The sequence below is a fragment of the Rhododendron vialii genome, chromosome 11a (assembly GCF_030253575.1).
Source record: "Rhododendron vialii isolate Sample 1 chromosome 11a, ASM3025357v1".
In the NCBI taxonomy this organism is placed as follows: domain Eukaryota; kingdom Viridiplantae; phylum Streptophyta; class Magnoliopsida; order Ericales; family Ericaceae; genus Rhododendron; species Rhododendron vialii.
Genome location: NC_080567.1, coordinates 25,627,385 through 25,638,138, shown reverse-complemented (window position 1 = coordinate 25,638,138; position 10,754 = coordinate 25,627,385). Strand labels below are relative to the sequence as shown.

Here is a 10,754-nt window from a genome sequence, read left to right as displayed (position 1 = left end):
GGACAAACCAAATGCATTTTCTAGTGAAAATTTTGGGTGCCGAGCGGGTACCCGTCGCCGATTCTAGCCGTCCAAACTTATTCCCTCTCTCTCCTCTCACCCGACCACTCTCTCCTCTTTTTCTCTCTAAAATTCGGACCGTCCAAATCACGTTTAGACGGCTGGGATTGCTAATGGGTTCCACGTGTGTGGTACACGAACAATGTGTCTTCGAAACACAAGATGATACATCCAGTACTGACAATGGGGGGCCAATCCTTTTTCACTCTCTTATGAATTTAGTCTGTTTTTCAGAGGCTTGAAATGAAAATGCAGCTCACCTACCTATATAATGTACCAGTTCCTACACTAGGGAATCCCATGCAATTTGTTGGCCCTTTATGGGGCTAAGGAAATAATTTAACTCCTAGGTTTAATTGCTACAATTCCTAGGGTTTCTTTTCCAGTTGACAATGAAATTGAAGCTTTTCATGACCCCACTTTAACCCTTTCTTTTCCCAAAATTAGCAAAGTTCACTTAAAAGTTGACCGACAAAATTAAAATCAAACAGATAAATAAGTGTATAAAGTTCAGTGGAGAGTGGTAGTAATATCCTTTTTTGACCTGCAATCATTCATTCAACAATTTTTCACATGTTTTTTTTAAAGATACTTATCAAGGAAAGAACATTCTCATGCAATTTCATTCAGCATTTTTGTACTGTTTTCTGTATTTTTCTAAATTGAAATTATCGTGATAAGATATTCGTGTTACATCAATCTAGTTATGCGAAACATATAAAGATAGGTTAGTCACTTCCCATGATTTAATTCTTGGTAAGAGTTCATAACACTAATCTAGATTCCACACCAAATCAATAGGCAACTAAACAAAGCTCAAGTTCGAGTTTCCATCACCGCAGTGTTTTGGTGTAGTTAGGTTTAGGGTTAGGTTTTGGTTCTTGGGCTGAGCTTGGCCCTTTCGGGTTTTGCCACTTGTTTTCGGGCTTTGTCCCATGTGGCGTTTTTATATTTTCCATCCAACCTGGATTCCTCTCCCCTATCCCCAACTTGATGTACACTCTGTCAAGTTTTTTTTTAATAAAATGTTACTCTTCCCTGTAAAAAAAATGATATAGAAAAGAAGTTCAAACATTAATCCAAGAAATAAAACTAAACCAATGAACCAGAAATGGGTATCCACTTATGGATTCCTATCTGCCAAAAAGTTGGTCGATAACTTTGGGCACTAAGGAAAAGGGGTCATCATCACCATGTTGGATTTCCTTTCAGAATTTTTTCGCAACACATTATGTGGACCAAAGAGTGTTCAGAATCTTATTCTTATTTGTTTTATTTTTTTTGCCAATATTGTATACATTGACGGGGATTACTGGAGGGTGTTATTCATAGCCCTGGTCTCCAAAGCCCTGTCTCTCGTGGGACTTGAACCTTGGTCACCGCTCGGGAAAGAGAGATAAGTTACCAACTTTACTAAAAGTGGTTCTCGTTATTCTTATTTGCCGGCCAAGGAAATAAAGAGAGTACTAGGGGTAACAAGGGTGTGACGGTTCTCATGGGATGCAATCATGTAATTAAAATAGTCCCTACCTCACCTGCTAGAAAAGCCGGTCGACCGGCAACAAGCCCAACACCACTGGCCACGGTTTGTGGTGGAGCCAAAATTTTGAAAAGGGGTGGCATTGTTCAATTGGAGTCCGCTACTATTTGTGGAATATTGTTCGTTAAAAAATGAGAAGAAAAGTTAAGGGCAAAATTAGGCTTGGTCTTGGGGTTTGCTTTGTTGTTAAGCAAGAATAAAGTCTTGCTTCAACTATTGTTTTTATTAGCCGTTATTCATTACATCGCTGTTTTTTCATCAGTTGCGTAAAAAATTAAGTTATTGAGATACTTATAATTAAGTACTTAATCGATCTCCCTTAGTATCACATAATTTCTTTTTTCGGAATTGGGGTTGGCATGTGCCACTCTCCTTCTTAGGGATAATGCTGGGGTATCCCCTCTTGTCGGGATACTGTATCACCCCTATAACATAACTATTGAAAGACATAACATCAAACTATTCAAAAGCACAACATTTTCCCACAAATGGTATAACACTTTTATTACTATTATATTAGGCATAACACTTTTTAAAATTACATAACGTAACCACTCGAAGGCATAACACTCTTCAAAAAAATGGCATAACATTTTTATTATTATGGTGTCTCCTTTCTTACTTGCTACGCGATCTAGCGGTGCCATTTCGCTATCAATTTCTCCTGCACTATGATAATGCTAGCACTACACACTTGGTGGCCAATCCTGTGTCCCATAATACGCTCACTTGGGGACTTATTACTCCAGCTGTTCCAAGAGTCTCCGCTAGTGGAACCGCGTCCAGTAGACTCTCTGTTCCGCGCATCCCCTTCGTCAGCAGTTTGATGCCATTATTATGGTGTCCCCCAAAATGGCGCGCGTAACATAACCGCTTGAAGGCATAACCATTAACCATTCGGAAATATAATATGGGAACATCGTAAGATGGGGATACCTTAGGTGTTCCCCCCTCCGCCCTTGTCCACCGACACGGAGTAACACAAATGGGGTTCTGTAGGTGCTCTCTCAAGACAGATTAAAACAGAGCTTAACCCTAGGTGAGTACTGACAAGAAGCTGGTGGCTTAAGATTAATGAACATGAGTGTCCCTTGCTCACAGACTCAAAAACATAATTCTAACTTTGCACATTTAAGAAGGAAAAAGGGATAATTTCCTCCTAAGATGGATTTCCTCTAGGTTTCCTTGGAAAACTCATTGATAGCAAGATATCCTGCACTACTACAACCCCTGCATCTTCCTATATTTAAGGAAAACTCCAAAAATCATACTCAAGTTGCACAGAATACTTGCGCAGTTGCACGGATATTTTTTTGGGATTCACACTTAGAGCGAGATTGAAATGTCAAATGCGCAACAGCAGATACGTACTCTCTGCCAAAAAAAATTAACCCCTAGTGGAAAGAACTTCACTTATGCTGAAGGCTCCCGGACCAATCAAAAATCTATTCAATGCCCCTGAAGCACCGCACGTGATGCTCTGAGCTCATTTTTCCCCGCACATGGTGGCAGGGCTTGAGACCAAGGGCATCGATCCCACCCAATGTGCGGTGGAAAGGATGCCTGGCGGCGGCACTGAATTGTCAGTATTCCATCCAATCAAGCTTTGACAGAGTCATCTCAAATCAACAGATCAGCATTCCTTGTTTTTGTTGGGATAAATTCAATGTACTCCATAGCCATCCATTACCACACACCTTATTGCATGTTTTCTTCACCCAATTATTTTACGGCCACACATATATACACAAACACTTTACACACACTCATATCTTTTGGTGGGATCCACACACACTGATGTGAATTTGTGTAAATATTTATGCAAGTATTTGTGGTTGTAGAATGATTGTTCTTTACCTCTGTTCTGGTACATTTTCGAGTTATCGAAGGACAATTGAATGGACTACACCATGATAGACTCTGCTGCAGGGATGGGAGGGCAGAGGAAAATTGTAAGTGTATCAAAGCCAATTGGACCCCACCTAATCGTATAGGAAAACTCACATAGTAGTAGTTGGTTGAACTTCTTAGGCTAGCTCCATTTGTTTCAACGTAAAATATTTTTTGGTGTAAAATATTTTTCATGAACGACAATTTTGCCAAAAAGAAAATTTCGGTTTATGTTTTGGGGGGTGCGGTTGATAGTGGAAAAGAATTTTTTGGAAGAATGTAGCATCACTCAAAACCATCAAAATAGTAGTTTTATAGTATGTGAAGTTAGAGTGCTTGGACATTGCAAACATATTGGGAACAGAAAGGTTGGGGCCTTGGCGGAAGGGAAGAGGCTGTGAATGAAAAGGATGATCGAGTGCATTGAATGAATTGGAAACCAAAAACGACTTACGCCCTTTCCGAGAGGAAAACATTTTCATCATATGACCAAACATATTTTACCTGGTAAAGTAATTTACTGTCTTTTCCCTAACCAAACACTGGAAAATAAGTAAAATATTTTACAGAAAAACATTTTACGTCAAAACAAACGGGACCTTAGTGTTTTTGTTTCTTGTTAAGTAGTAACTTGTTTGGCTCAGTTTCAGTTAACTTGTTTGGCTCAGTTTCAGTTTATGTTTAGGTTTATAGAGCAAAACATAGCTTTAAATAAGTTGCATACTCATAAGCCAAAAGCTCCATTTTTAGAATTTCGACTTCAGCCATTAGAGTAGAATCTAACCAATGCATAATTATAGTTACATGACCGTGTGACTTTGTGAAATTGTGGTGTAAATAAGAGGGTGTTCCACTTTCTTTTTTAAAGTTCTTTTTTGAAAAAGAAGGTTTTTCAAGCTTAAAAATCATGTATTTACACAAATAATTTTCTTAGCAATACGGATCTTGTTTGATAGATTTCATCGAGATCTTTTAAACGGTGTAAAAAAAATTAAAAAATTATTTTTCATTTTCATTATATTTGAACTTGAAAAACCTTCATTTTCTAAAAGTTTTTTTTACTGCGCATTCGTAACCCCCCCTAAGTTCTCTATATGGAGGCTCTCCGTCGTACAACATTGAGCGCTTTTTCTTATAGTGACACTCTGTTAGCAAGACTCTCCTATAAACAAGATCCCGCCACAAGCATGTGAAAATAGACATTCTCGTTGATTTCTTGCAAATGGGGTCAGGTTGAATGGAATTCTTTCCGACTAAGCGATGTAACACAATCTCCGAACTAGTTAAATTTGGAAAAATAGACATCACAGGGTTCCGAATACAACAATTAATGGTCTGAATTTCCAAGCCAAATTGGATAAGCATTTCTCGACTGAAAATGAAATAAAGAGAAGGAAAACCGTTTGTTAGTTAAAACAAAATTGGTGTGCATGATTGAAGATTTGAATGCCAATTACACATTGATAATGACACAACTTGATGATGGACCACAAGAAAGACCATTTCAACCTCAGTAAAGTTATTTTATTGCTCCTAATTTTCCTTGGGTGTCCCTAGTAGCATTGACATCATTTGGCCATCCCCATCACCTCATTAGCAAATGTAAAGTTAATCCACATGGTCATGTGTTATTTATTATATTATTTTTTTGTAATTTCAGGTGTCCTATCAGTTTTATCCAAATGATCACACTTATACATACCCATTGTTGTTTCTAGATGATGATAGAACATTAAAGCATGTCCCCTCTTTTTGCCAAATTTCTATCTCCAAATTCTTTTATTTTGAGATATAACAGTACAGTCATACGATGTGCTAAATCTCTTTTCACATCAAAGAAATCCGTACGACGTACTAGAACAAAGATTGAAATATTTGAGGACAACATCTCTAGCTGCGCATTAGATATTTTTAGAAGGAAGATAAGCTTGTTGAGATTCAAATCCGGAGTCAATACCATACATTGAGTGCGACATACATAATCATAAACAAAAGAAGAAGATGATAGCTCATTGGACGATTGATAAATAAGATTAAAAAATATGTACAAAAATTTATGAGAGTCTATTATTTTTTTTGGCTCAGGTGTTGGAATATATTGGTAGGTTCGAAAAGTATACTTAAACTTTATCTTTACCTTTTTCTGGATATGGAAGATTGGAAAACAAATTTTTTTCCCCCCGGCAAAAGTCAATATTGCTAGTCGAAATTAATAGGTTTGAACTTACGTCAAACGGACTACGAGAGTAACAGTGCCTCCCACTTGACTACCTTTCATTTGCCCGAAAACATTATCCTTTATCTTAACCACCGCCAAAAGACATGTTGCTGACATGATCAAGGTTTCTCAAGCTATAAATAGTTTTAGTGGAGTTTAAAGCACCAATAGTCAATCAAGAAAACAAGATGTTAGCTTTCCCCTTTTAATTTTTTTATTAATCAACCCTCTAATCACTCTACTAAAAAGGTAGTTAAGAGATGAGATAGAAAACCAAAAAAACAGTTAAAATGGGGGCCAGACAGCCATCATGCTCCACATTAGAGTCACTTTTCCTATCCCTACAAAAAGGAGTATTACTGTTACAGTAATATAGTACTAACAAAAACACCACACACAGCCCAAATTAGGTTAAATTCTGCTAAGATTTTTAGACTTTTCTTTATTTTGTTCTCATTAACTTCTTCTTTTTTTTTTTTTTTTTTTTTTTTTTTTGCGTTTGTTAGTTTTGTATCTAACTTTTGTGGTTATTTATTCGTCTCGTCAATACTAATCAAAAAAGTAAATAATTAAGATTTTTACCCCCAAATATTTTTTGAAATATCAAAGATAAAACAAGAAAAAGCTCAAAAAGTCCTTGGCGGAACTTAGCCTTAGTCTGGTTGTTTGGTGAATTTGCTCTTCACATAATTAATTAAGGTTTGATTCTTGGAATTAGGTCATCAAAAAGTAATTTCTAATGAATCTCTTACGGCCCCTTTGGATGGTGAGAAATTGTGCGATAAGAACGGGGAGCCATTTTTCACAAAATCTCGCCATTTTTAGTGAGATTCGATGAGAAAGAAGAGAAGTCAGTCAAAATAATTCATTTCTGTACTTTTCTCTCCATTTCTCACCAAAATAGTCAATCTAGTGATTTGAATAGAAACCAAAATCCTTTCCTTTTCTTTTATTTTGAAATTACTCCATCTAAAAGGGCTGTTAGTCTCAGCTTGGATGACATGCCTTTGACTGCACATGGGAGGATATTCGTCGAGATGCGGGTGAGCTAGCCCCTGACAGTCGGGAATTTTTTTTTTCTAGACACATAAGTTCGTGAACAGATCCATATATACAGATGTGTTCCGAATGTTTTAACATGTGTGGGCTCCACATTTATTGGATGAGACCCACGTGCATCCAACGGTTGAGGACAAAACAGTAATTCAGTAACTCATTCGCACTATAAAATGCCTTTCGATTTTCGACGCCTCTCCGTTCCGAATCCCGTTTATTTGTCCCACCGGCGACGGAGGTGCTGGTTCGTCAAGGCGTCGCCGGAGATCTCTCCTTCTTTGCTCCGATCAGTGAGTCTCTCTCTGCAAAGGTGAGTTTTTCCAGCTGTTGCAGTGTCGCAATTTGAGAGAGAGAGAGAGAGAGAGAGAGAGAGAGAGAGAGAGAGAGAGATCCAGTGCGGTTAGAGTTGGTGAAATCTGACAATTAGGGTTTTGTGGATTTGAATTGGATTATTCCAGCTTCTGTTTGGGAAATCTCTTGACTTTCTTATTTCTTTCTGTGTGATTTACTTGCCTTGAATTTGTTGTGTGCTCACTTTTGCTTTTCTGTTTTAAAGGAAATAGTTTTTGATGAGCTTTACCATTTAGCAATATTTTGTTTTGTTTTTGTTTTTGTTTTTTTTTTTTTCTGTATCTATATAAGTGTGCGTGCATATTAGGAAAGTGAGACCATCTCCAGCCTTATAAGCTTCAATTTCCTATCAAATCTAGACAAGAATTTGAGTGAAAGCTTCTTTAAGGACATAATTGTAAATGTAGAAGACGCAAAATAAGCTTAAAAGATTGAGTAAAGCTCAATTCGATGTAGATTTGAGTTGAGGAGTGGAGGGTTTTCAGATTTTTGCCCCTAAGATTTGCATTGGGGCTCGAGATGCTATTAGAAAGTAGTAGCTTTTCCTGTTTTCATCTATTCCCTTTTATTATCCTACTGACACGAATTTTTTTGCCAATTTGTGGTGACCATTTTAGTTATTTCTTGTTATCATTATTGGTTATTTTCAATTGACTTTTTTTTTAATCAGCGAAAGTCAGTATTGTTAGAATAGTTAGATTAGCACCTTGGAAGATGATTGATGTTCGATTGACTTAAGTCACTTATGGTCAAAAAACTGAGGCGGAAATTAAGGAAGTTATTTACTATACATTCTTTTATGATTGATGTTTGATCCTAGATGTCAAAGCACTGCTGAATGTAATTTCTCTCTTTCAACTTTTTATTGCACGGTTTTCTTTGTAAATGTTGTAAGTAAAGCAACTGTTTGTATCGGGTTGAGATTTTATTCCATGTATGGTTGTTAGATTAAATCTTAAACAGAATTTTTTTTTGGCTTCCTGATTTTTTGTTGGAAATGGTGGTGGTGGTGGTGTGGGAAAGGATCATTTGTAGAAGTTCACGAACAAACATTTTCCTTTCCTTCCCTGCTACTTTTAGGCTGCATTTGTAACATAGATTTGTTGAGGGTTTAATCAAGAGGAACTAAACCTTGGCAAAATGTAACTTGTTTACTTAACTATGAAGTGACCTCATTGAAATTCTGAGAAATTGGAGAACTTTATTACTGTCATAAGGTGGGACGTTGTGAATATTTCACTATACTTTCTCTGCTCTGTTAGCTTTGGAAGCAATTGTTTGATGGCCCCATCTGAATGGGAGTTCTATACAGGGACAGTGTAGGTGGATCCTAGTGTTTGGTGGCAAAGGGATCAGTAAAGAAACTATATGGGTCCCAGATGAGCAAACCTGATGTTATTGGCAGTGGAAGGAGGAGGGTTTTTCTCTTCTTCAGCTTCTGGTTATAGCACAGGCCTGACCCTTCTTCTCTTTGGTCAGAAGAGTGAAGAAAAACCCATGAGAGTTTCTCCTTGGAATCAATACCAGTTGGTGGACCAAGAATCTAACCCTGATCTCCAGCTGGCGTCTAGGAAAGACCGGCTTGTCCGCGGTTGCTCCTCATTTGTCTGCTTTGGTTGCACCGCTACAGGACTTGAGAGCCCATTTCCTCTGAAAGTAGGCCCTACAAAGCAGCCTGGGCCTCATGTTTCTGATGAGGGGCCTCATGTTTCTGATGAGGGCCATGATCACAGCCGTCCCACTGATCCTGTGGATGGTGACAGCGACAAAAAGAAGCTGGGTATTAGAAGTAGCTTGAAGAAGGGTACAAGTCCTGTTCCAGTTTCTGGTGGGGTTGTTAATGAACCTGAGGCATCATGTGTAAAGGGAAGCCATGACCCTGGTCTTTTGGAGAGGAGGAAAGTGAAGTGGACGGATATTTCTGGTGGAGAGCTTGCGGAAATCCGGGAATTTGAGTTCAGGTATGGGATCTCTGGATGTACAATGCCAATATTTCAAGGATATCATAAATTTGGCTTAGTTTCTTTAGCGGTGGTGCATGGGTTTTGGTACAATATTCCAATTGTTATATGCTTTTGCATGATATCAAATGGTTCTTTGATTTATTGTTATCAATTGCAAATTTTCTTGAATATCTTTACGAACTTCCTATACATTTCTTTGTATCTAATGCATGTCTAAGGAAATCTCAAATGACATCTCAAATCCCTTCCCGCCTAGATAAACATGTCAAGCATAGATTTACTTGTGATAATGTGAAGGTACCTTAACCTTGACAATCTGTATCAGCAGTGTTCTAAATGGTGCTCGGCGCTAGTCGGGCGGCGACCCGCCGCCAAGCGCCTAGGCGCCGCCGAGCGATTCGGCGGTTTTTTCCAAAATATTTTTTTTAGATATTTTCAAGGCAAACAAGTTCCGCCAAGCCTCGCCAAGATAGCCACCTAGCTCCGCTAAATCTCCCTTAGCCGCCAAGCTCCACCAAATCTCCCTATCCGCCGAATGAACCGCCGAGGGTGAAATCATGGCGCCGAGCCCACCATTTAGAACACCGTGTATCATTACTCAGTAGGACATCTGTGGTTTGGATACCAGACAGATTCATGGTGTCCATTATCTAACCTTCATGGAGAGATAAGTTTTATTTAGCATTTGACCATTATCCCAAAGGTCTATCGTAAACTGGCGAACCATTTTCATTAGCATGTACTACTCTCCTAGTCATATAATCTGCCCATACTAGTCTCCATTGTATGTGACCAAATCAATGTATCTTTAATTGGTGCTACCTCTACCGAATCACAAATTTTAACTTCTCTAATTGTATGTTTTGTAGTCTTACCACACGTCAACATTAGCATCCTCACTTCAGTTATATTCATGTCTCTTAGCTGCCCCAGCTTTTGTATCTACTTGTGGATGTACTTGACTTGAGCTTGAGAAGGATTCTTCTTCACAAAGTTTATTTAGGCCCAACTGTTTTTATCTTTAATTCGAATTCTTTGTAAGGGATTGGATGAATAAATAACAAACAAGTGTTCTGTTGTCAGCTTTAATTTGAATTCTTATGGATATTGCACTGCTATAAGTATTTTTTTTAAATTTTGTTATGTATACAATGTGTGAACTTACTGTCTGTTGTGTTCTGTAATTCTGTGCTATGGCAGTGATACAGGTGGATCGGATGATGAATTTGACAATGGGAATGGACGGAGCTGTTCGTGCAAAATTATGTAATTTTGGTTTTCACAAGACCAGGTTCTACTACTACTAGAGGGCCATCAATGAGGTAATATGGTTGAGTTTTCAATTAGGAGATTGCTTCATTTCTCCATGTTTTGCTGACATTTGGATGAGTGAAAGGAGGGATTTCCGAGTTCATAAGCCATACGACAGCAAGATTTCCATGGACCATGATAAGATTTCTACCATGGGCTGGCTTTATTCAGAATGACCAGCTATCTCTATACTCCATCTCCAGATATTTTCAATTTTGCCAATCTGTTCTTTCCATGTTTTTCTTTCCTTGTCTGTGTTGTTACACAGTGACTATGATTGGCCTGTGTTTGATCGTAACAAACATGCTACTACTATTTTTTAGTTTGATAATTTGATTGTTTTGTACATGGGTTTTTAACGAAT

At 38.0% G+C, this 10,754-nt stretch overlaps 1 protein-coding gene across 1 annotated transcript; it reads left to right on the top strand.

Moving 5' to 3' along the window:
- The first annotated feature begins 6,856 nt into the window (after positions 1-6,856).
- LOC131306535 (uncharacterized) lies at positions 6,857-10,746 on the top strand. Its single transcript, XM_058332829.1, has 3 exons — positions 6,857-7,074; positions 8,428-9,076; positions 10,280-10,746. Exons 2-3 carry the CDS (start codon positions 8,508-8,510, stop codon positions 10,347-10,349), a joined length of 639 nt encoding a protein of 212 aa, XP_058188812.1. The 5' UTR covers positions 6,857-7,074; positions 8,428-8,507; the 3' UTR covers positions 10,350-10,746.
- The last annotated feature ends 8 nt before the right edge of the window (positions 10,747-10,754 follow it).

Excerpts from the sequence above, each read along its gene's own strand:
- LOC131306535 (XM_058332829.1), top strand. The coding sequence starts at position 8,508 with ATGTTATTGGCAGTGGAAGGAGGAGGGTTTTTCTCTTCTTCAGCTTCT. Across the intron at positions 9,077-10,279 it reads ATCCGGGAATTTGAGTTCAG|TGATACAGGTGGATCGGATG; the intron begins GTATGGGATCTC and ends GTGCTATGGCAG.